At 43.5% G+C, this 26,169-nt stretch overlaps 1 protein-coding gene across 2 annotated transcripts in view; it reads left to right on the top strand.

Moving 5' to 3' along the window:
• The window catches only part of CORO1C (coronin 1C), a 77,210-nt gene extending 52,856 nt beyond the window's left edge, over nt 1–24,354 (top strand). For both annotated transcript variants that reach the window (XM_004470179.5, XM_023592189.2), the window contains 8 exons: nt 8,206–8,335; nt 12,089–12,270; nt 13,482–13,601; nt 14,503–14,607; nt 16,517–16,662; nt 19,255–19,312; nt 19,412–19,657; nt 21,917–24,354. In XM_004470179.5, coding sequence (XP_004470236.1) covers nt 8,206–8,335; nt 12,089–12,270; nt 13,482–13,601; nt 14,503–14,607; nt 16,517–16,662; nt 19,255–19,312; nt 19,412–19,657; nt 21,917–22,036 — 1,107 coding nt within the window. In that variant the 3' untranslated portion in view covers nt 22,037–24,354. The remainder of the gene's footprint in view (nt 1–8,205; nt 8,336–12,088; nt 12,271–13,481; nt 13,602–14,502; nt 14,608–16,516; nt 16,663–19,254; nt 19,313–19,411; nt 19,658–21,916) is intronic.
• The last annotated feature ends 1,815 nt before the right edge of the window (nt 24,355–26,169 follow it).

Genomic DNA, 26,169 nt, shown 5'->3' with positions numbered 1-26,169 from the left:
TTTTAAGATCATCTCTGTCCTTCCTTTTTCCTTTGGAATTGGTTTCCTTAGCTTTTTTTTTTTTTTAAGTGGCCTTTTGGGGGAATAGCCCTTTTCATGGCTGTGACTCTAGTGTTTAGTCCAGTAGCAAGTTCATAATGGGTGATTAATACAGGGAAGTGGTGTTTGGAAACACTCTGTGTGTACTTTAAATTTGTACTCTGTTTGAAAAATAAAACCATCAAATGAATTGCCCTTAAAAATTCCTACTTGAGAGAAACCTAAGTTTCTTTGTTTTCCTCAGTTAATTTGTGTTGGAACTATTCTCTTGAACTGTCCTTGTTCCATATTCAGAAGTTTACATGGGTAAAGAATGCCAGTGATACAATAGCTCTGAACATGTGCTTAAAGTTGTTATTTTTTCCAGAACCATAATGGGTTTCCACTGATTGATTCACGTTTTCATCTGGGAGCCCTTGGGACCAGACCTGATTGCATTGTTTTGTTTTTTGAAAACAGAACAAAACATTGCCATAGTGAAATGTCCAAATAGAAAAATTTCAGGAGTACACAGCATTACATTAAAAAAAAAAAAATGCGGGGTTGGTAGCATGCAGTCACTCCCATGCCAAGATGAGAAAGCTGACCGGGTTCAGAGTGCCGGTAGGTAACCGTGAGACAGAGCAAAGCTGAGGGACCTGCAGAGAGCAGAACTGTTCTCGCCTGTGCTAATTGGTCTAGGCATAAACTAGGGCTTTCACACAAATACATCTTGGACATAAATCAGTTGGGTTCACACCTAAACTAACTTGAAGATTCATTCCAGGAGTTCCTGATGATCAGACCAAAGCATCTCTGTGTGGTCACAGTGGTCACGGTGGCAGCAGGACTGTAGTCTTGAACGTAGAGTAGACACTTTTCCCCAGATGCTGTTCTCAGCTTGTATGTGCATGATCATATTTGACCGCTGTAACAGTACTTTAAGCCTGGAGCAGATCGTGTTTGTCAACTTAGGAAACAGAGGCCCACCCAGGGAAGTCAGGCGTGTTGGTTTTTTTGGTTTTTTTTTTTAAGATTTTATTTCTCCCTCCTCCCCACCCCTTGTCTGCTCTTTGTGTCCATTCACTGTGTGTTCTTCTGTGTCTGTTTGCATTCTCATTAAGCAGCTCTGGGGACCAATCCTGGGACCTTCCAGCGAGAGAGAGAGGCACTCATTCTCTTGCGTCACCTCAGCTCCCTGGTCTGCTGCATCTCTTTATTTCTCTCCCCTTCCCCCCGTTGTCTGCTCTCTGTGTCCATTTGCTGTGTGTTCTTTTGCCTCCGCTTGCATTATCTGGTGGCACTGGGAAACTGTGTCTCATTTTTTATTGTTGTTGCATCATCTTGCTGTGTCAACTCTCCGTGTGTGTGGCACCACTCCTGGGCAGGCTGCACTTTTTTCATGTGGGGCAGCTCTCCTTACAGGGCACATTCCTTGCGCGTGGGGCTCCCCTATGCGGGGGGACACCCTTGAGTGACATGGCACTCCTTGCACGCTGCAGCACTGTGTGTGGGCCAGCTTACCACATGGGTCAGGAGGCCCTGGGTATTGAACCCTGGACCCTCCATATGGTAGACTGACGTTATCAGTTGAGCCATGTCCGCTTCCCTGCTGCATCTCTTATTATGTCTCCTCTGTGTCTCTTTTTGTTGGCATTTTTGTCAAATATCACACAGCTGGGAAAGGGGCAGGGCCAGAGCCAGAGCCAGATCCAGATCCAGATCCATCCAGTGCCAGAGCCCCGTTAGCGACATTTCACATTAGGGTAATGGTCTGGAGTGTGTAAAATGTTTTAGCTCATTTGATTCTTCCAGTAATCCCTGAGGTTGGCCAAACTGGTACTGTCCCCAGTTTCAAATGAGGAAACAAGGATCCCAGAAGCAAAATCCCCTTTTACTGCTGGCATATCCAGTTAGCATCCCAGCTCTGAGAGGAGCCCGGGTTTGGTGACATCCAGACCAAAGTCCTTTCTGCCACACCAGGCTGCATCCCAGCTTGTGTACACGGAGACTGATCATGCACCAAAGGACACTTCTGTGCTGCAGGACGCAAGACTTCTTCAGCCCAAAGCATAAGGCCATCACCCGGAAGCAGCAGACAACCCCCAAGAAGGCAAAGAGCTGCATTATGGCAGGCCAGGGCGGAGGGCCCGTGGGCAGCAGCCAGGGGACGTGCACGCTCAGTGTGGAAAGACTGGCATCTCACGGACCTCCTCCAGTCCACAGTGGAGAACAAGTCCACCTCTGTTTCCTCAGAGGAAGAGTGCCAGCATCTTTTCACTTTCGCTCCAGACTTTTCTTTTTTTCCCAAAAGATTTTTATTTTATTTTTATTTTTTTTATTTCTCTGCCCTTCCTTGCCCCCTTCCCCCAGTTGTCTGCTCTCTCTGTGCACTTGCTGTGTGTTCTTCTGTGTCCACCTGAATTCCTGTCAGTGGCACATGGAATCTGTGTTTCTTTTTATTGCATCATCTTGCTGCATCAGCTCTCTGTGTATGCAGCACCATTCCTGGGCAGGCTGCACTTTTTTCATGCTGGGTGTCTCTCCTTACGGGATGCACTCCTTGTGTGTGGGGCTCCCTTATGCAGGGGACATCCCCACATGGCACAGCACTCCTTGCGCGGATCAGCACTGCATGGGTCAGCTTTCCACGTGGGTCAGGAGGCCTGGGGTTTGAACCTTGGACCTCCCATGTGGTAGATGGATGCTCTAGCCATTGAGGCAAATCCACTTCCCTCCACAGACTTTTCCAGTCACTTTCTCCTCCCCATGCGGATCCTTGTTCCTCTTTATCCCTTTTACTCTGGCATTGGTGCCTTTTCCTTGTCAGCACCTCAGCCAGCCGCTCTGGGGCATTGTTTAGCTGCCACATTAACTTTTTAAAATATTTTTAAATTGCTAATTTTAAATTGCTTCTGTGGGGTTTTGTTTTTTTTAAATCAGTTTTACTAAGATATATTCATACAACATACAATCCATCCAAACTGTACAATTAGTATATAATCACAACACTGTGCATTCATCACACAAAACAATTTAGAACAATTTCATTTCCATAATGAAAAACTCCACACCCCTTAGCAGTCACCTCTCAATCCCTCTATCCTTCCCCAGCCCTACATACTCACTAATCTAATTCCATCTGTATAAATTGATTTATATTTACATTTTATATATGTAGAATTGTATAATATATAATACTTTGTGTCAGATTTCTTTCACTTAGCATAATGTTTTGTTTTTTGCCTGATATTAACATCTTATAACATTAACATATATTTGTTCAGTTTCAAAGAAAAACAGTCTTACATATGCAGTATTACCCATATTGATATTTCACATGAGGTTTCACTATGTTATACAATCCCATATTACATTTTTTAGCTTTCCTTCTTGTAATATACATGACCTTAGACTTTCCCTTTTGCCTGTTTTTTATTTTGAAAGTGGATACTCGGTTCTTCCCTCCTTCCCTCTCTCCCATCCATTCTTAGAGTTCATCTCCTCAGGGAGCCCTCCTGGACCCCCCAGCCTCAAATAGCAAGAAGGTAGCCTCGTGGCATTTTCATTTTCATCCAGCACTGGCTTTGTATAGTGTTGGTGACGCTCTGTGGCTTCCTAATGAATATAAGTAATGATAGGGAAGTGGACATGGCTCAACTGATAGAGTGTCCGTCTACCATCTGGAGGGTCCAGAGTTCAAACCCAGGGCCTCCTAACCCGTGTGGTAAGTTGGCCCACGCCCAGTGCTGCCGCGCGCAAGGAGAGCCGCCCCACGTAAAAAAAGTGCAGCCTGCCCAGGAGTGGCCCCAAACACACGGAAAGCTGATGCAGCAAGATGATGCAGCAAAAAGAGATGCAGTTTCCCAGTTCCATGGGATAATGCAAGCGGAGGCAGAAGAACACACAGTGAATGGACACAGAGAACAGACAATGGGGAGGGGGAGGGGGAGAGAAATAAAATAAATCTTAAAAAAAGTAATAAGAGCTAACACTTACTGAATGTCTAGCAAATACTTTTTTTTTTTTTTAAAGATTTATTTATTTATTTCTCCCCTCCGCCCTGGTTGTCTGTTCTCTGTGTCTATTTGCTGTGTCTTCGTTGTCCGCTTCTGTTATTGTCAGCAGAACGGGAATCTGTGTTTCTGTTGCGTCATCTTGTTGTGTCAGCTCTCTGTGTGTGTGGCGCCATTCCTGGGCAGGCTGCACTTTCTTTCGCACTGAGCGGCTCTCCTTATGGGGCATACTCCTTGCACGTGGGGCTCCCCTACGCGGGGACACCCCTTCGTGGCACGGCACTCCTTGGCATATCAGCACTGCGCATGGGCCAGCTCCACATGGGTCAGGGAGGCCCGGGGTTTGAACCGCGGACCTCCCATGTGGTAGACAGACGCCCTAACCACTGGGCCAAGTCTGATTCCCTAGCAAATACTTTAAATGCATTGGGATTAATCCTCAAAACAGCCCCACTGAGGACAGTGTTGTCCCCATTTTATATATGAGGAAAACTTAAGGCCCAGAAGGTTATACAAAGACCTCAAGGTCACACAGTGGCAGAATCAGACATTGAACCCACATCAGTCTGCTAGAGCCATGTTCTCAACCCCTGCATGATGCTGCCTCTGTATTTTGAGGCACTCTCCCTGTGCCAGGCACTGTTCTAGGGCTTTATTAACTTGTTGAATCCTCACAGCAGCTACCCTGTGAAGAGTAGGTGAGTTATTTGCCCAGGATCACAGTAGGTGACCCAGGAAGGGTTTGCACCCAGGTTCACCTGGCTCCAGAGTCTGCACTCTAGCTCCCTGCATTACGCCGCTGTATGCACTGTCCAGTAGAAGTCGCCTGCTCTTAGACCATAAACTGTTGGAGAGCAGAACCCAGGTCTTGTTTGCCCTTTCCTGCATTGCCTCATGCCAGGCCTGCCCTAACAGCAGCTGCCTGGTAAATATACTGTGTGTGTGTGACCAAGATAGTAACACAGGATCAGTGCCTGCATTTAAGTGTGCGAGCCTGGTGGAGGAATCGTTTAGTCTGCCAAAAGTGAGGGGAAGAAGTTTCCTCATTTTAGGAAGTAAACATATAATATATATTCTACTCCCTCATTACTGGGTCCTCGCAATCCAAGGAAAAGATCCAGAGAAAGGAGAAGGTGCAGTCCCTATTAGATAGTCTGCCTCTGTCCTCCTGTTTAAGGTTGGAAAGGTTGATTAAAACCATTGCCTCCTTTTATCCCTTCATTAGGGATTTAACCGTGGTCAGAGTTAGGCATAAAAGGGTTTGCGCTCCTTGTAAATTAGTGGCGGTGGAAAGCTAAGCCAGCCGTCTGTGGTTATGGTGCTATCTGGAGCCTGTAGGTGGTATTACAACTAGGTATGGGTCCGAATTCATTTTGCTGAATGCATTTCCTGGTGAGTCACAGCAATCTCATTTCATAATTGTTTCTTTACCGACTTCATGCTTTGATCAAATCAGTAGTCACTGTTTCCTGTTCTTTCTGTTCAGAACTTTAATCCAGCTTTATAGTCACATAGCCAGGTTCAATTTGGAGCTGTTTTACTAATAAAAACCTCTTGAATAAAAATAGCACATAGAGGGATGAAAGCAGAGTGCGGTGTGAGAAACAGATGCCCACACTGTCCCAGGGAAAAGGGAGGCATGTTCAGTCTTCAGCAGGGACAGGCTGTAGTCTGGATGAGGCCACCGAGGGACAACAGTAGCTCGCCTTTCGCGTCTGTGCTTGCTCTTAACAGCCTTGTTTAAAATTTGCTGAGGGATAGGGAGTTCTGGAGAAATTAGGTGACATCCCAAGCTTGGGCCCTCAAAAGGCGGGTTGATTTTGCCATGACTTGCATAAGGAGATATATTTAGCCAAGGCAGAATTTAGCTGTAAAAATGACTCTTAACTCGCGGCTTTTCCTACTCTTCAGGATGGCAAAACTTTTTTTTTTTTTTTAATTTTAATCAGTTTTATTGATACATATTAATAAAGAATACAGTATATCCAATGTGTACAATCAATGGTATTTGGTATAATCACATAGTTGTGCATTCATCACTTCAATCATTATTAGAGCGTTTTCATTATTTTAATAATAATAATAAACAAAAACCAGACAAATAACTATACCCCTTAATATTCACCTCTCAATCTCTAATCTTCCCCTGCAATACATAACTGCTATTTCGTTTCTGTCGCTCTCTCTTTTTTAATTTTTTAAATTTTTTGTTTTCCTTATTTTGTACATTCATATTTTTCTTAAGTATTTTTGTTCAACTTTATTAATATATATTAATAAAGTATAAATCCATCTGAAGAGTACCATCAATGATATTCAGTGTAATCACATGATTATGCATTCATCACCCCAATCACTCCCAGAGCACTTTCATTATTCCAATAATAATTAAACAAAAAACAAAATTCATCACTCTTAATCTCCCTCTGCCTTGCCTAGCGTACATAGCTATATTCTTTTTTCCTTCTCTTTAGTATATTTGTATTTATGTTTTGTAAATACAGTCTTATATATGCCATATCACCCATATTCATGTTTTACATGAGGTTTTACTATCTTATACATTCCTATGGTGCAGTTTTTAGCTTTCCTTCTAGTAACACACATGACCTTAGACTTTCCTGTTCCAACCAATGTCCTACCCATACAATAGCACTGCTAGTTACAAACACCATGATATGCATTAGCCATTTCTATTCATTTCCAAAGATATATAAACAACCTTTTTAACAATTCAGCTTTCATTCTTTCCCCTCCTTCTATTTTCTGGTGACCTATATTCTAATTATTAACTCCATGAGTTTACACAGTATATTTAGTTCATAATGTCATAATCATACAGTATCTGCTCCTTTGTGGCTGGCTTGTTTCCCTCAACATAATGTCCTCCAGGTTCATCCACATTGTCATATGCTTCATGACTTCATTTCTTCTTACTGCAGGATGGCTAAGCTTTTGTTCTAGTTTATTTTGCAGCTCAACAGAACTGAGCTGGACCTTATGCATTCATCTAATTCAGATCACTGCCTTCCCCTAAGCAATTGAAAACAGACAGTTGTTTGTGTCTTTCTTAAAAATTCCCACAAGGAAAATTCTCTTTCTCAGTTGTTCCACTGTTGAACATGACTTTGTACTGACAAATCCTAGACTAAATTTTTCATGGACTGATTTCTTAAAAAAAAGTATATATATGTTTTGTTTGATTTTGTTTTCTTAAGCAAATTAATTTCATTGATACATATTAATAAAGCATACAATTCATCCAAAGTGTACAATCAATGGTATTTGGTATAATCACATAGTTGTGCATTCATCACTTCAGTCATTATTAGAGTATTTTCATTATGTCAGTAATAATAATAAACAAAAACCAGACAAACAAGAAAATTCTTCACCTCTCAATCTCTCTGTCTGTCATGCTGTACGTAGCTGCCATTTCTGACTATTCTTGAGCATTTATTTATTTTTAAGCAGTTTTACTGAGATATATTCACATATCATATGATTTACCCAAAGTATATAATCAGTGGTTTTTAGTATAATCACAGTGTTGTGCATTCATCACCATATGTATGATCTGTAATATTTTCTATTCTATGGCCATTTTACTTTCTGGATTATGTCATTTGAAACACAAATTTTATCTGTTTTTCCTTTCTAAGATTTATTTTCAATAGGACATGTTACAAAAATATTAGGTATGTTTTCATTTTCCAAGTCTAAAATTGTAATATTGAAAATATGATGCTTTAAAAACTGTATCATCCCCCAAGAACCCTTAGTAGGGTTAAGTTTCTGCTTCACTCAAGAACCACCGACTTTACCCCAATGCTTCTTTTCATATATGTTCTCATCATTTGTATTGTTTTTCCTTCTAACTGGAGAGTTCTGAACTTAATAGGGAATTTAAAATAAAATCCCAACCAATAATAAATAAAAGCTGAAAAGCAGTGTTTTATAGGTCTTATTTATGTTCTGATCTTTAATATCAGTATATTTAAACAGAAAAAGCAAAAAACTTACCTAGTTGCTTCACCCTAGCCTGCTTGTCACCTAGATCATTGAGGGTTCTGTTTCTGCAAAGCAAATCTTCAAATTGGATGGTCACATTAAATGTGATAATGAAGGGTGATAGCTTTCAAAATGGGTCTCTTTCTTCCTTCTCCAACAGGTATGGCAGATCCCAGAAAATGGACTCACCCTTTCCCTGACTGAACCTGTGGTGATTTTAGAAGGCCACTCCAAGAGAGTGGGCATCGTGGCCTGGCATCCGACGGCCCGCAACGTGCTCCTCAGTGCAGGTGGGAGCTAAGCCTGCTGCCCTTTTCCTCCTAATTCTTCTTCCTTTTTTTTTTTTTAAATTAGAGCCGTTGCAGTGTTATAGAAAAGTCATGCAGAAAGTAGTATTCCCATACACATAGTTTTTCCTATTACTAACATTTTGCATTAGTGTGTTTCCTTTGTTACAATTAATGAACAACAATATTATAATTATACTATTAACTATAGTCCATGGTTTACATTAGAGTTCACTGTTAGTGAGCAAATGCATTCTTTTTCTTTTCTTTTTTTTTTCTACTTTTTTTCTCTTGTAAATGCATTTTGATTGTGGTCTTCTTTAGCTTTTTAAAATTGATTTTTATTTTTAACAAATGAATTTTATTGATACATGTTAATAAAGCATACAGTTCATCCAAAGTGTACAATCAGTGATATTTGGTATAATCACATAGTTGTGCAGTCATCACTTCAGTCATTATTAGAGCATTTTCATTATTTCAATTAAAACAGACAAACAAGAAAATTCTTTTTTTATTTTTTTTTAAGAAGACAAGCTTTTTTAAAAAAGATTTTATTTACTTCTCTCCCCTTCCTGCCCGCCCCCCCCCCAGTTGTCTGTTTTCTGTGTCCATTTGCTGTGTGTTCTTCTGTGACTGCTTCTGTTGTTGTCAGCGGCACGGGAATCTGTGTTTCTTTTTGTTGTGTTATCTTGTTGTGTCAGCTCTCCGTGTGCTGTGCCATTCCTGGGCAGGCTGCACTTTCTTTGACGCTGGGCGGCTCTCCTTACAGGGCGCACTCCTTGCACGTGGGGCTCCCCTACTCTGGGGACACCCCTGCATGGCACAACACTCCTTGCGCGCATCAGCACTGTGCATAGGCCAGCTCCACACGGGTCAAGGAGGCCCGGGGTTTGAACCTTGGACCCCCCCAGTGGTAGGCGGACGCCCTAACCACTGGGCCAAGTCCGCTTCCCAAGAAAATTCTTATTTTCTTTTATTGCTTTGTTATACAATGCTCGAAACAGATGGTGAGGACACCATAGTGAGGCACAGTGGTCCCCAGTTTGCACATGAGCAAGTGCATGCCTCACGGGCTGCTTTGTCAGTTTGATGAAAGCTCTGGACATAGCTACCTAGAAAAATGCACAGTTGCATACTACTCTTTGCCTGTAATTTCATCAGCTCATGGTTCCTGTTCATGCACCACCGTTTTGATTATTCATGATGTCGCAGAAGGAATACTTGTTTGGGGGCCAGGTTTCCTGAACTCTAGCCCTAGAGTTGTTGCTAACTTTGGGGCAGTCTTCGTTAGGCAAATATCCTCCTTTCTTTTAAAAGATAATTTCATTTTCCTCTTTCTACGAGTAGTTCATGTATATTACAGCGAATACTATGTACACGAAGGGAAAAAACAAATCACATGTAATCCCACCCAGAAGGAACATCGCTATTAGCATTTTGGTGTTCTTTCTCAGTTTATTTCTGTGCACATTCTTAAATCGTTTCACACACAGAGATGGGTTCCTACTTCACGCTTGACGCGCTGTGCTGTGATTCATTTCGTGTGCCTTTAATCAGTCCCCTGTATTTGGACATTGAGGTCGTTTCCTGCTTTTCACTTTTATATGCAGAACTGCTGTGAACCCTAGCGACTAAGCTCCTATTGGTTTCCCACTTTGGACGTTTCCAACTTTTGTCTCATAGCAATTTTTTCCTTTGTCTAAAATGTAGGCTTTTATTTTCATTTATAACAGCAATACAAAGGGCACAAGGGGCCTTTGTGTGGTGATGGGAATATTCTATATTTTGATTGTGGTGGTAGTTATGGAGTATATATATATTTTTCAAGTCTTATCAAACATATGCTTAAAATGGGTGCATTGTATTTGTGTGTAAATTATACCTCAAACTTGAGTATAAAAAAAGCAATAGTAATGTTAATGGTGGAATTTTTAAAGTTCTTTTCTTTGTCTAGTAAGAGGGTGGAGGGCAGTTCACTTTTTTATATGTTTTATTTTATTTATTTATTTTTAAGGAGTTACTGGAGATTGAACCCAGGACCTCATATGGGAGGCAGGTGCTCAGCAACTGAGCTACATCTGTTCCCCTTTATATATATATTTCAGTTTTTAATTGGGAATAGAAGGTGTTTATGGTTTATAGTGAGTTAAATAAAAAAAAAATTAATGCCAGATATCTATGAAAGCAAGGACTACTTTTCAAAAAAGACACTATACACAATTCTGTTTTTTAAATCACCTTCGACTATACCGGGGAACTCTCCTAGGGTTCTACCCAAACTTCAGTCTTTTAAGGAGAGAAGAAATTCCAGAAGTAGAATTCCATCTTGGAAAATATCCTGCAACCCATCTCATCTTGGTCAAAGATGGGGTGTCATCAGCAGACTGATCCCCATTCTCCCTTTTAGAAGCAAAGGAGAATGGCTGATGGCAGCATTCGGTGTATTTTAAGACTACCTGATCCCATCACCGTGGCTGACCTTGCCTGTTGCTCATGATGACCAAGTCAGCTCTCCATCCTAGAGTTTAGATCCAACTTTTCAGACTGCTGTGCAGTTGCTTCCCCAATTGTCTACTTCCAACTCAGGTATTCTGGATATTGTGACTTTTTTTCTAAAGCACTTACAAAATTGGTTTGAAGAATCCACTTTTAGAATGTCTTTTATTTTGCTTCATCCTTAATATTAATGTCCTGGAGGCAGCAAAAAAAGACAACTTTTTAAAAAGAGGTCTCAGGGGCTCTGGGCAGACCCTTGAAGGAGGGAAGGGTGGGGTCGATGCCCTGGGTGGTGGCAGCTGAGTCCCCTTTGGGGCTCCTTGAGGCCCTGGGTCTTGCTTCTCACCACTGTTGGGCCAGCCTTGGCCTGGTTCTCTTCTCTTGTTCAAGGTAAAGACTGTTGTGAGGGAGTGGCTAGGCCCGCCCTTGTATTTCCCTTCCACTTACTTTCATTTACCATGTTTTAGTTCAGGGCCATGCTTTACAGTATCACTGATTTGAATAACCTGCCGTCCAGAGTTTTTGCTGAGTGTTCTAAAGAGTTGTTTTTATTTTTAAAAGACGTAAGCTGTTCTCATTTTAAAGCTTGTTTTACTAGAAAACGAAACTTGCAATCACTCAGGATCTACCCAGCCCACTTAACCTTTAAAAAAAAAACATGGGGGGAGCAGAGGTGGCTTATGCAGTTGAGCGCCTGCCTCCCACATGGGATGTCCTGGGTTCAGTTCCTCATGCTGCCTAGAGAGAAATAAAAACAAACAACAAGCAAACAAACAAAAGAGCTAACTGGAGGGAGCTGATGTCGCTCAGTGGTTGAGTGCCGGCCTCTCACATACACGGTCCCAGGTTCAATCTTCAATCCCCAGTCTCAGTACCTCAAAAACTAACAAATAAGCATAGGATTCCATTTTAGCATGGTTCTTTGTTTTATTTCATTTTATAGAATCAAAGCGTAATAAGCTGTATTTTTTTAGGAGGTACCAGAGATTGAACCCAGGACCTTATACATGGGAAGCAGGTGCTCAACTACTTGAGCTATGTCTGTACCCACAAGCTGTACTTTTTAACACTTTTATTTCTCTTAAAAGAATCTTTTCTCTTGTAACTTGAGTTTTTAGTTTATAGTAAGTAGGTGCCTCTTACGGTCAACACCTCTGTCAATGTATACATATTTCCTCACTGGATTTGTAGTTTGGTGAATATGTTGCATTACAAGTATTTCCCCTCTTTAAGAGGAGCGGCTTTGCTTGTTTTTAGGCTGCGATAATGCAATCATCATCTGGAATGTGGGGACTGGAGAAGCCCTTATAAACTTGGATGATATGCACTCAGACATGATTTACAACGTAAGCTGGAACCGGAATGGCAGTCTGATCTGCACAGCTTCCAAAGACAAGAAAGTGAGAGTAATTGATCCTAGGAAACAAGAGATTGTTGCTGTAAGTATTCTTAGGACAAATTCCCCCAGGATTTGTAGCACTTCGCGTGTGTGAGCCTTCTGCTTTTTAGAGTAGGCGGCAGGGGACCCTTGCTGTGTTCAAGTGCCAAACTGTGAATAAGGAAAGCTTTCTCCTCAGTCACACTTCCATGCAGAGCTGCATGTGCTTCCAGCTTTCACTCAAGCCTTTTCTCTTACTGGAATCCCTGGAGCTTACAAGTCTAGATCAGCTAAACCAGTCCTGGGCTCATGACTTGGTACTGAGTATCGATTAATTGGTTCACCACCCTGTTCCAAAAACGATTGTTAGTGCCTTAGAAAGATGCAGTAGGTTCCTGCATCAGTTTAGTGTCTTGGTTTCTGCCACCGAAACTGGGCCTGAACAGAATCACATCCCATGACAAAAGATGGACATTGGGGTCTTCTTCAAGGTTGAGACTGCAAGTCTTGAATGCCGCACTCCAAGTCCCTATATTGCCCTTATGTGAAATGGGTGTGTTCTTGGGCAGCCCGGCCTCTAAAAGGTGGGGAGCGGTTGTGGCTCGTGCTTGTCGAGCACCTAGGACTTGCCAGCCCCGTGACAGTTCTTCCACACACTGTCCTATTTGCTCCAGCAGCACCCCTCCAAGGGTAGGTACCGGTGCCTTATCATCGAACGAGTGAGATTAGGGAAGGCGTTCACAGAACTAGACTGCTTTCTGGCCTATGAAATTGGTAGAAATTGTAGGGTATATACATATATATATATTTTTTTTTCCTTAGGAGGTACTGGGCATCGAACCCGGGGCCTTGAATGTGGGAAGCAGGCACTCAACTACTTGAGCTACATCCGCTCCCCCGTAGGGGACATTCTGCCTTCAGGTTATCATCTTCCTGTAAAAGAAACATTTGGCAGAATCCTTTCCCATGTCTCATTGCGGTGCATGGACTTGGGTAGACAGCAGGGTGTGGTGGAAAGAGTGAGGCTTTTGAGCCAGATCCTGGTACTCTTGCTCGCCGACTAGCAGAGGGACCTTGAGAAGACCCTTAGCATCTTCGGGGGCGGGGGCGGGGGGGGGGGGAGCAGGGGAGCTCACTGGCCGCAGCTGTGTCTGAATGGCGCACAGGATGGGATGGGCTCCGTGTTTGAGTTCACCCCGCCTGCCTTGCCTTCTTGCAGTGTGGAGGTAACTGTGCTTTGGTTTATTTTTTTTCTTTTCATTTCCTCTCCAGGAGAAGGAGAAAGCGCATGAAGGAGCGAGGCCCATGCGGGCCGTCTTCCTGGCCGACGGGAACGTCTTCACCACTGGCTTCAGCCGCATGAGCGAGCGGCAGCTGGCTCTCTGGAACCCGGTACGGCCCTTCCCAGCCTTTTCCGCCTGCCTACCCCGCGCTTGCTTTTCTGAGTGGGTCTTTGGGTTGGTAAGTGGATGGATTATAGGATTCTCAGGGTAGTTTTCTGAACTGTTGTTTGTCCTAAATTGGCTGTAAAGTTTTCATCCTCCCTGGAGGCTTATTGGTAAATGTATTTCAAAAATACATTCTTGGTGCTCTTGAGGAGTCTATCTATATTGACTATATTTCATCAAAAAGAGTGCATGAAGAATCCAATGTTTTAGACTTGAGAAATAGGTTCTAAACTTAGTAATGTTTTATAAGGATTATGATCAAATATCTAAATCAAAATAGTCATACTTGGGGAAAATGTTCATAATAACATAAATGGAAACAAACGCTGAACTGGTTGTATATTTGGCATTGTTCCAATTTGTACGTATATATGTGTTGAAAGGAAGTAGACCAAAATGGCAGTAGTATTTATATCTGGGTTGTGGGATTATGGAACATGGGATAGTTTTTATTTTCTTTTTTATATCTTTTACAGCTCTAGCTGTATAAATCTCTTGCATCTTGTATCTCTACCAAGAGCATATATTTCTTTTATAATAGGACAAAAAAAGTACTTCAAAAAAGAACATAGTCACAAAGGAGAAGGGCTGCCTCATCTTTTTCATGGAGTCACACTGATATGTTTATTAATTACGTTGTCAAATTAATAAAATTTTATGTGAGTTGGATTCCTTTTAGAATTCCTATTAGTATTTACATGTGTGAATATTATGATGTGCATTGTTCAAACTGTCATGATTTAAATCAGAGGTCCTGGAAAATGGCTAACTTAATTAGGGCAAAAATATTGTAAAATAAATTTTAGAAAATGTGTGTGTGTATATATATGTTTTTTTTTCTTCAGAAAAATATGCAGGAACCAATCGCGCTTCATGAAATGGACACTAGCAATGGGGTGCTGCTGCCTTTCTATGATCCTGACACCAGCATCATTTACTTGTGTGGAAAGGTAAATAGTAATTTGATGTTTGATATTTAACTTAATCCTGTAAGAGAAAACTTAATCCTCCAGAAATTTGGAAAGATGGGTAATATATTGCATCTTGTACATTTTGTTATTTGCCTTGTGTATGTGTAGTGTGTGTGTGTGTTTTGAGCTAGGACAAGGACAGATAATTTTGATGCGTTTAGGTCTTGAGACCAGAACTTTTGCAGTTTTCCAGTAATGACATGCTGTGTTCAGTACTTTTGCTGGAAGCTGGGTTTGGCAAATGCTGGCAGGGAACTCCAGCCAGGCACTCCAGTGAGGAAAAGAGGATGTGCTGATGATTTGTTTACACCTAGCGGTGCTGTGTTGATTGGTGACTTTAGGTTTCCTTTTATTGGTATCAGAGAGAGTGAAACCAGTGTGCAGAAGCCTACTGGTAGCCTTCCCTCAGGGTGCATGTTCTTGTTAACAAATGTTTGGGCTATAAAGAGAATAGTGCTTGGAAAATGCGAGGTTCTCAAAGCCTCAGAGACTCTCAGAGGTTAGTTCCTAGAATTCAGGATTAGGGCTCTGGGCTAGAAAATCTGTGACCCGGCTAGAATTTTATAGAATTTTAGGTTACACTGAATTCCAAAAACCTTCCTCAACTTAATTAAACTGGTGGTAGCTTTATTATTGTTGTTGCTGTTGTTATTTCATTTTAGTCAGTGGTAACTTAAAATTCCTTTGTAGGTTCGGTTTTCTATAGAATTTTTTGTAGTTGCAAGGAATTAATAAAAATGGAACTGTTGATGTATTCCACTAAATCTGTTAGCTAGTCCCTTGCTGGGTAAAATTTTGAAATTAATGTGTGAAGTGACAGCTTGTGTGATTTTTTTTTTCTCTTTTTTTCTTTTTTAGGAGGTACTGGGGTTTGAACCCAGGACCTCGTACATGCGAAGCAGGCACCCAACCACTGAGCTACACCCGCTCTGCAGTGATTTTTTTTTTTAATACTTCATTTCAAAGTTGAATGAGGATGCCCTAGACCTGCTTTAGAGTCTTATGGGTCGGTTACCTGGGAACTGAGATCTTGTCTGCTTCCTTGGAAGTCATCTTACTGCTGGTGTGCACAGCCACGCTGTTGAGTGCGCACTGAGTATTTCTGCCTTAACTGCATCCAAACAAACAAAATGAGCAGTTAACCCAGATGTTATTAACGTTAGGTGGAGAGTTATTTTTGCTCTGCCTAAAATGAGTAGTATGTTTAGTGGCTTTCCCATTGCTTTGGATATTTGCATCACTGGAACAAGTGGAAATGAGGACTGCGAGGACTGTTAAGAGCGTCGCGCTCCTCGCTGTTGGTCTTCTTTCCATGCCTGCTGCCTCCCTGACAGGACTGTCTCTGTCATGTAGTAGGTGGGTGTAGCTGTGTAACGGTTATTCATATTTAACGAGATTAGCATGTGCTTCAGATGTGAAAAACAGCTGGCCTCTTTGAGCGAGGTAATCATAAAATTTTACACATCGCAATGAGATAGCACTGCTTTTTTGAAGTTTAAAGAGACTCACTAAAATTCATATTCTTCTTAATTGGAAAGATCTCACTTTTATCTTTTTTTCTTTGAAGTCGAATTGTAATGCAGTTGTTTGGGAGAGGTGATAAAACTTTCACCTTAACTCTAACCTGGTATCTTGGCTTAGTGGAGTGAAATCTGAGCTGTCAGCGGGAGGCCAAGGGAGATGGTTTAAAGGGCATGCTATCATTTGATAAGCGGGGGTTTATGCTGCAAGGAAAAGAAACTACCACATACTTTGTAAGGAAGAAAAAACAGGCCAGTCACTGTATCGAGGTCCCAAATAATGCTGGATTTGTAGAGGAGAGAGACACCCACCTAAACCAGAGGTTTCTGTGAACATTAAGCACAAACTTGTCTCCAATTTATTACAGGGTGACAGCAGTATCCGCTATTTTGAGATCACGGATGAATCCCCATATGTCCACTACCTCAACACGTTCAGCAGCAAAGAGCCTCAGAGGGGGATGGGTTACATGCCCAAGAGAGGACTGGATGTGAACAAATGTGAGATTGCCAGGTAGAGTCGGCATGTTAAAGTATTCAAATTGTGTCTACCTCCTCGTGACATAAGAATAGTATAGGAGTAATACCCGTCTAAGTAAATCTGTAATGCCTGAGTGTTTCTACCCTTGTGTATGGTACAGTATTAAAATCTCATTTCTTGCCCTCCTTAGAAACATGGAGTTTTAGAGCAGGACCTTCAAGATCATTTACTCCACCTAGGCCTCTCTCTACTTTATTCAGATTATGTAACTGAAGCGTGGCACTTAAGTGGCTTAGTCAAGGCATATTGCACGCTTAAATAGTGAGACCATCTCTTGTCTGCAGCCTGAGGCCGATTGTCCCCTGGATTACAAGCAGTGGACAGACCATTCCTGTGGAAACAAAGGGTAGTTTTCCTGCATTAATGGGGAGAAGACCAGGTTTCAGAATGGACTATGGCCCCACATTCCTAAGCTAGGCAAGCGAAAGATCTACAGCGGGACTTGCTTCAGTTTGATTTAGAAAGTTCAGTTAGGTTCTGTCATTTCTGCCTCTCTCTACTACTCTTGATTTTTTTTTTTTAATGTGTGTTTCATAAAGATCAGGCTTTTTCCTCATATTATTCAACAAGATGAGACTCAGTGACCAACAGCCATTTTAAAGCAACAGAATAACTAGCCTTGCATTATCAGACACGAGACCATACCATGCATTTGTCTAACACTACATTCATACATTTATTTTTTCATGTTTCCTATTCTGATCACATGATTAAATAATTGATACTTTAAAAAAAAGAATTTTTATAAACCCTCTTTAAAAATATTACCCACTATGGTTGTATTTTAAATGCATTCATCTCTTTCTTAGCTGGAGTAGTGAAGGAAAGTTGTCACAGATAATTCAAAATTGTGGTTTAAACCAAACTAATACAAATGTGGTTCAAAAGAAATTGAGTCTGAATTTAGATTAGATTAGATGAGATTAGATCCCATATTTGGGAGCATATTTATTTTGCACGTTTTCTAAAAATTTAAAAGACTGCGCTCAGTAGTTCAGGACACCTCCCACTTATTATTTGAGTACTTTTCATATGCTGGGCACAGTGCTAAACATGCTACATGGATGGCCTCTTTTATGCCTCATGAAAACCCTACGAGGTAGGTGTTACTTTTATCCCCATTTTATGGATGAGTGTTTGGGATGGGGTGATGTAGTCACATGCTCAGTTCTAGAAGAGCTTGTAGTGGTAGAGCTGGAAGTCAAACCCAGGTCCGTGTTTTTCACCACTGTTCTGATGGCAGAGTTTTCATTAAACCAGCCAGAAAAATGATTTGGTTTATCTGTGACTCTTTCTGGTTGAAGTCGTGAATAGGCAGGCTTGACACATGCCTCAAACATGGCTGGTTTTACAGCACGCTTGCCAACCAGAGCTCAATTCAGCCTTTGTTTCCCTAATGCATTGGGGGAACACATACCCGACAGGCTGTCTTGGCTAGACTTGTGCCCCGATCATGTTGCCCGTTTTCAGATGCCAAAGGCTGCACATTTCCAGCAGGAACAAATTGCATTGACTTTGGATATTTGAGATGGTGGTAACTCCACTCTGACATAAACTCTTGAAGTTCCAAGCATACTTCACCAACAGTGCCTGCACTCTGTTCCTCGCCCTGACCCGGGCCTGTCTGATCTGGTGATCTGGCCAGAATGCTTTCTAAGGCTACCTCTCTTGGCAGGGAGTTTAGAGAGAATGCTTGGTTATTTCCCATTTTAACTGAGGGGGACAAAAAGTGGCTTGGCCTTTTCAGGGTCATTGGTAAAGAAACAGTTTCTGGTTTTGTTTGAATTTGTTTGTTTAGTCTTCTTATAGGATGCAAAAGAAAATGCTATCCATTTTCTTGTCCAAAGCAGAAGTTACTTGTTTCTCTTTTCCATTTTAGAATGCTTGCTTATTTTACATTCCCACTCTTTACATTTTTGTACAATTTCAAATTGTTCTCAACTGTTAGGCATGGTGTGGTTTGCTTGGATGCCAATATTTTAATTCCTAGGATTGTATTGTTTTTTTTTTCCCCCTCATTGTTGGTTGCACTGAGAACTGAACCCAGGACCTCCCATGTGGGAGGTGGGCACTCAACTGCTCCCATTTTCCTTTTTAAAAATCATAGTTATATTTACAAGTGTTCAGCTACATAAGGTTAGAAGAAGATCTGGCATCCAAGACACAGAGATGTCTAATATGTAGGTGCTTATTTTCTCTTTCTCTATTGACATTTTAATGCGTTTGCAAGCGAATTATTATCAGTGTAGTTATTCTTTCCACCACGGTTGATCTGTCCTCAGATCATTGGAATCTGATGTTTACCATAATGGGTAGACCTCTACTTGTGGTTGCTGTCTCCAGCCTGCCGTTTTCTGGCATTGTTCGTATTGGCTTGTTTTCTCATCTGCAAAATGGGAACACGTAAGATCTATGTACTCCCCTGGGTGGTTGTGAAGATCAGATGAGGTGATGAGAAAAGTATTTCATATCCCTTATACTGCTATAGAAAAGTAATTTTATTAGTCCAGTTATTAGATCTCATATTTCACATAATGCAACTTTGCCTTTATTTCCCCCTTGAAGATTCTTCAAACTTCATGAAAGAAAGTGTGAGCCTATTATCATGACTGTTCCCAGGAAGGTGAGTGTCCAGTTTTGTAGGCACTTCATGCTTAAAAAAAAAAAATCCCAGTGCTCTCTTCTTCCTTACCTAAGGGTTTGCCCACAATGTCTCTTCTAGTCTGACCTTTTCCAAGACGATCTGTACCCGGACACAGCGGGGCCTGAAGCCGCGCTGGAAGCAGAAGAGTGGTTTGAGGGGAAGAATGCAGACCCGAGCCTCATCTCCCTGAAGCACGGATACATTCCAGGCAAAAACAGGGACCTCAAGGTGGTCAAGAAGAACATTCTGGATAGCAAGCCCGCCGCAAATAAGAAATGCGACCTGATAAGCGTCCCCAAGAAAACCACAGACACGGCCAGTGTGGTAAGGACGTCAGGTGGTGGGGGAGGTGCTGGGCCGCCCGGGCTTGTCCTGGCAGCCCTTCACCACCCTGGGCGTCGGGGAACCCTGATCCGACGGTGGACAGACAGTCTCGAGTGGAGGGTGGGCTTTCAGGCTGATAGTATGTGCTATTTATGAGAAAGTCCTCGGTCGCGTGACATTTGTGAATCGGTGGCCACCCTTGGCACTTTTAGCTCAGGTTTTTTTATATGGCCATGGGGGCTGTTAGTCTACTGCCATCTCTTGAGAGAGAGAGCAGGAGGCTTTTGGGTTTTTCCTCATTGCCTCCCCCCAAACTGGTTAATGCTTCATCCCATTTCTGATTTGGGTGGTAATGAGCATGAGGTCATGGACACTGGGAAGGAGAAAGTCCCAGGAAGGAGGGAGTGCTGAGAAGTTTTGGGTGCTGCTGAGTGTTCAAGTGCCAGAAGGCTCCTGCAGCACAGGTGATCTAGGGCAGATTCAGTGGAGCGATGGGAAACAAAGCTGGGGAGGCAGTGGACGGCCGAGCTCGAGTGGAAAGAGAGGGTAGCTAGAGGAAGATGAGGGACCAGGAAGGTGTGGGTTTTGTGCTTGTTTTCTTTGAAGAAAGGGCCCTACTTGTGCATGTTCACTTGCTGCTGGGAAAGGGCCCATGGGGAGCAGAGGAAGATAAAGGAGAGGAGATTTAAAGGAGCATGGTCCTGGCCAAGTAGTGAGGTCTGGAACCGAGGCAGAGGAGGGCTCTATTTTCCCCTGGGACATGAGAAAAGAACTGGTGTGGGAGGTAGGTTTGGAAGGATGAAGGAAGTATCCAACCTTCTTCATTTTCTCTGTGAAGAAGGAGCTGAGGTAATGGGTCTTGAATGAGGGAGAGGTAATTTGAGGCAGGGTAAAGGGTTTGAAACAGTTGCTGGGGAAATGAGAGGGAGTTCAACAGGGACTCTGTGACCACTGGGCGGGGGGGCTGTTTAATGTGGGTAGAGAGAGACCATCCGTGGCAGCTGTTAGCCCAGGTCGGGTGCTTTTCCCAGCAGTCGGGTGTGTTGCAGCTGGGTGCATCTAGGGAGCGCACTGCCACTTGGGCTGGTCCTGGGCTGGGCTTCGTTAAGCAGGTGGAAGAGATGTGTGCAAGGAAGAGCGGGCTGCGGGGCTGGGTGTGGGGAGTGTGTCCCATGGACAGGTTTGGCGAGGGAAGGGGGAGGAGATGGGGAGCCCGAGGAAGGCAAGGAGGAACGGGTAGGTAGTGACAGGTGTGGGTGAGCAGGCAGAGCAGAGGACACGGGATGGAAACAGCAGGGCCAGGCAGCCGAGGTCCTACCCGCATGGAAGGCAGATCATGACAATCTCTGGGGTGGGTGGCTCACGCACCTGCTGCAGTCGCCCGGTTGGGGTCGGGTTTGGGGTGGAGAGGAGGGCTGTGAGGTCGGCGGTGTGAGGGAAATGGTGGCAGGAACGCACGGGGGGTGTGGGGGGTGGCCAGGGCCTCGGGCTGCAAGGAGAGGGCTTTGCTGTGGCTGGCGGGATGATGGGTCCAGAGTGACAGGGGAAGTGAGCAGGTGGCTGCCTCCCATTGGAGAGTGTGGCTGCTGGGAACCAGGCCTCAAGGGAGAGGGGAGGGGACAGGGAAACTGAGGGCTGTGGAATGGAGCCCCGGGAGGTGGGGGATCACCAGTGAGAAGATAATAGCAGTGGAGAGGCAGAGTACCTGGAGGGGCCCTGACTGAGGACGCGGGAGGCCCCATGGACTTGGGTCACTGCAAGATTTCCAAAACATTGGCTCCTTGGTGGGAGAGGCTCAGGCCTTTTCAGAAGAGTTAGGTGTGGGCTGGGGCAGGCATGGCAAGGGCCCTCCCGAGGCCCTGGCAGGCACTCTCAGCCTCTGCACCTTGTCTCCCCTCACCCTGGTCAAACACGTTACTGCTGGTGGGGTCGAGGGACGGGCGTGGGGCAGCCGTGAAGAAAGTGGTCCCGTCCTGCTGTCCAGTTGTGTTGTAAGTGCCTGGGCATGGGGACCGCAGGGGGCACTGTGATGCCCAGGGGTCTTGCCATGAGCTTTCAGGGGACTTGACCAGCGAGAGCTGCGCTCTCACAGGGCCCAGGGGCGGTGGGTTTTGACTTGTTTTCAACCTGGTGGCTCTGGCTTGCCATTTCCCAAATAGAAAATTACATTTGATGCATTACAAATTTGCAACTCTGTTGAACTTGTTTATTGCTTTTAAGTCACCCTTACCCCCCACCCTCTTATGTTTGTTTTCTCAGCAAAATGAAGCCAAGTTGGATGAAATTTTAAAAGAGATCAAATCCATAAAAGACACAATCTGCAATCAAGATGAGCGCATTTCCAAGTTAGAACAGCAGATGGCAAAGATAATAGCCTGAAGGTCTTACCCCAACCCCTCCAAAAAATGGGAGCAAGAACTGTGCTTGGTCGCTGGTTGTCGTGTGGTGCTAGGGAGGGCGAGCAGGGAGGCACTGCCATCTGGAGACATTCCAGTTCAGGTTTGTCAACCAGCGATAGACCACATTCCAGTAAGAACTCAATTCGTCTCCCAAATTTTCAGAAACAAAACATGGTTTAAAAGCTGAGCTCTTCACCCAAAAGCTTTTTTGATGTTGTGAGTGTTATGTGACTTGCAGAACTTTTAAAAGACAAAAGTGCTACTTTTAAAACCCCAGATGTTCTGAATTTTAGAAAACAAGCCGATTCTGATTTAGTGTCATGCCCAAGTACCTTTTTTTACAAATAGGGACCAATGCCACATTGCTTTTTATATTTCTTCTTTTTTTAATGTTGCCAAAACCAAAAGTAGCTTTTTCCTTTATATTTTGCTACTTTGCAGTATTCATGACTTTTTTTTCCTTGATTTGAAAAGGGACAGCACTGTGTATGTTTATAAACTAAATGAAGATAAGATCTTATTTTGTATACACATTCATCTGAGAACAATCAGAGCAGCAGCCACCCTCGTGCTGGCTGGCTCGCAGCTCATGCCTTGTGGAAGTCGAATGACCAACCGCACAAAAGGAAGACTTGAAAAATCACGTGGATTTGTATTGCCGCCCCTCTCACCTCAATGAGTCTTCTGATTTAAAAAGTTCATGTCGTATCTTCCTTTCTTTCCTTTCCTCTTTTCTAGAAATTGGGTGGTTGTACCAGAATGGAATTTTGCTTCGTGGTTATCCTGTGCTTCACATGATTATAATCTAACCCAAACTAGCATGTGTTTCTGCAGTTTTGTTACGCACACATAGAATCTTTTGCATTCATCACTTTAAACATCGTGTTTCAGGTTTTGGCCAATACTTGACAAGGGTTCCCAGGACTAGAAGACTCGCCTATTGTCCAGTGTTCCGTCTTGCCTGTTCCAGCAGCTTGCCTAACTCTGTGTACAGCAGCCGGGACTCAGTACTAGGGAACTTTATTGGGAGGGGGAGCATTTGCCCAGGGCAACCCTCCGTTCCCCTGCATGTCCCATGTGTCCGTCCCAGTGCTGTCCTGGAGGAGGGAGTGGCTCTCCCTTAACCAGCAAGCTCCTGTCCTCCCCTCTTCCTCACGCATGCAGTGACGGCTCTCAGGGCTCCCCCCAGTCATTCCTTCTCTCCTTCCTGCCTTTCAGGCCTAATTCACATCCAGTTAAGATGAGGCCAGAGGGCGCTGTTGGCTATCAAGACTGAGGACAGTTTGGTCCAGAATGAAGCAAGACCAAGAGCATAGACCTTTGCTTTAGCTTTAAAACATGTAAAGCCATGCCCCTTTGTGCCCTCTGCACAAACTAACCTGCCCCACACTCCAGCTCACACAGAGGTGGGTCCAGTGGCTGCGCTCTGACCGCCTGTTGCATCCCCACGTTAGCTAGGACTTCTCCCGCTGCCCGCTTCTCTCCTAGTGCATGCTTGAGAAACAAGGTTCAAGGACCCTCTGTTTTGGAAGGGCTGAGTGGCTATGCTTGAACGTGGAACGTGTAGTGCCATTGGGACCACGCAAGGAGCTCTTGCATGTGCTTGTGCTGGCGTGGGGGAGGGCTTGGCTGCAGGTGTGTGCAGGCCGGGAGTCCAGGTGCAGGCTGGGGGCGTGGCCGCGGTTAGCGCGAGGGCCGCCCAGCTGGTTAGCGCCCGCCCGGAAAAGGTACCGTTCTCTGAACCGATATTGGGATTGCTGTTTCCACAAAGTCAGGGGCATCTGAATGTTTGATGTGGTTTTGTGTGTATGTGTGTGTGTGTGTGTAATACTGAGGTGGATAATGAGATGTAAAGAAAACAGTAATTACAGTGACTTATACTCAAAACTGTCTGTGTTTCTTTATGTAACCTGCCGAGGACCTTCACTTTTAAGATTCAGAGTGTTCTAAGATTCTGATGTGAAATCAAGTAAACAAAATTGTTGGTGGTGGTGAAATGCCATAGGGAATGTAGTTCAAAGAGAAGAGGGAGGACACGGAAAAGTCATCCTAACCTTAGTGTGTAGCTTGTGACTTATTTAATGAATGGATGCCCAGCCAGGCTCAGACACTGAGTCGGTGCCTGAAGCATTGTGGAATTTTTTTTTCCTGGTTTGTCTTTTTTTTTTTTTTTTTAAGCCGTGATATACCAGAGGAGAACCAGTGAATTACCCCTAGATCGGCTCTTATAGAGCGGCCATAGTGTTCTGTCAAAACTCTTGCTTCCATTTTCAAAGATAAAACTTGTTGATTACAAAATGGTGTCCGTGTTTATTTCATACCTCAGCTGCCTCTTTGTGGCAGCCCACACCCCTCTGCCTGACACACCGTCTCTGATGCTGGGAACTAGCCAGGTAACCATTTTCCCTTTCTGATGATAAGTATGAAGGAATCGTGTGTGGCTCAGGCAAATGGGAAAATCAGGTGGGGACCCGCAGAGCACTGCGTTGTGTTCCAGTCGCTAAATGGGGGTGGCTGAGACCTTAAACCCTGGCCAGTGGTGTAGCCTCAGCGACTTCCTAATCTCTGTGAGTCCCTTTTCTTGAAAGGGGGATGATAATTCCCTATAGATTAGATGAGGGAAACGCCTGTGCCTGGCCACGCAGCCTGCCCTCTTCAACGCACTGTTCACCACAGTACACTGATTCCCAGCAGCGCCTCTGAAATCATTTTTTCTTCACCTGCCCTTGGTTTTGCCATGACTTTTCTTCCAGCAGAAGGTTTTCAGGGTCAGTAGAAATTCACAGGCCCTTTTCAGCTCCCTTTTTGCGCTAAGACACTGTCACAGGACATGCAATTGATTGATTGTCTATAGCAAAGGATTTCCCCGTTTGGCTTTTCGAAATGTTTAGAAATACGATGAGTAATTGGCATGGGCCTCCCCCTCCTCAATTTCCTTATCCTAAAATTGCTTCCGTCTCAGAGAATAGGGGCAGCTAGTTGTCGGTCATCCTGTGGCTGCGGGAAGTGGGAGTTGGCAGATGCTTGCTGTGGCCCACTGTGCCCGCAGTCAGGGCCGAAACGCGTGGTGTGGGGCGCTGCGGCAGGCTTGCTTTCTGGCCCTGGCTGCCTTGATTCTCTGCCAGAAGATATAAAAAAGACATCTCTTAGTCCCAGACAGCTAGCCAGACCCCGTCTAGAGAACTTCCATTTTTTAAAATGTTACTTCCCTTGCTGTGCTTAATGCTCTGTGTCCAGAAAAACTTTTTGTCAGCTCTTAAGATCATTTAACTCTAAGTAGCCCTTTCTCTTTTTTTGCTGTCGCATTCAAATATCCTGAGCCCACCAGTGGGTGGTGAATGTGAGTCATCTTCAAGGACATACCTTTCCCGGCTGGGCGATGCCCTTGCTCCTTTATTTAATTTAAAAAAAAAAACAAACAAAAAAAAACCTCTCAAGGACCTCAAGGGGTGGTAGGTTTAATATATTCGGGAATTAGTAGGCTAGAAATTTGGGCCAGCCAAAGGGGGTCGATGAACTTATTGTTGCATTCAGGTGTTAACGATAATGTGTAATAATTTGAAGTCATTTAAAGAGAATATTGGAGAGAAAATAAAAATAGCTTGTAAAATACAGTGGATTCTAAATTTCATTTATGTACATACACACATACATATATACCAAGGTTAAAGCATGAAAGTAAATGATTTCTTGGGGGGTGGGTGGTGCTTGTGCTCTTCTGGATTTTCCAAGTACTCCACAGTGAGCTGTAATAAGAAAAAAGGAAAAGTGGTGTTCAAAAACATAATGCTCGCCAACTGGTTACTTCCCACGAAGTCACTTTGAGGCAAATGACATTAACTGGCTTATACATTTAAAATTACAATGGAATGGGCGAGTGAAGTGCACTAGACCATCTAAGAAAACGAAAAGGCCAGAAGCTCTAGGCAGTCTAGGCTCCAGCCCCTACCTGTGAATAGACTGAGTGAAGCAGAGCAGCCGCCCCAGAAATGAGCTGCAGTTGCTTCTGCTTTTCCAAATATCAGTTCCTCGAGGGAACCTGTATTATTTTGTTCTAGAAATAAATTATTAAAATTAAATATATTAAATATATTAAAACAAGCATTGAAAATC

This window comes from Dasypus novemcinctus, chromosome 19, assembly GCF_030445035.2.
Source record: "Dasypus novemcinctus isolate mDasNov1 chromosome 19, mDasNov1.1.hap2, whole genome shotgun sequence".
NCBI classification, from domain to species: Eukaryota; Metazoa; Chordata; class Mammalia; order Cingulata; family Dasypodidae; genus Dasypus; species Dasypus novemcinctus.
Note: the sequence above shows the minus strand (reverse complement) of the source record. Positions and strands in the feature narration are given on the sequence as shown.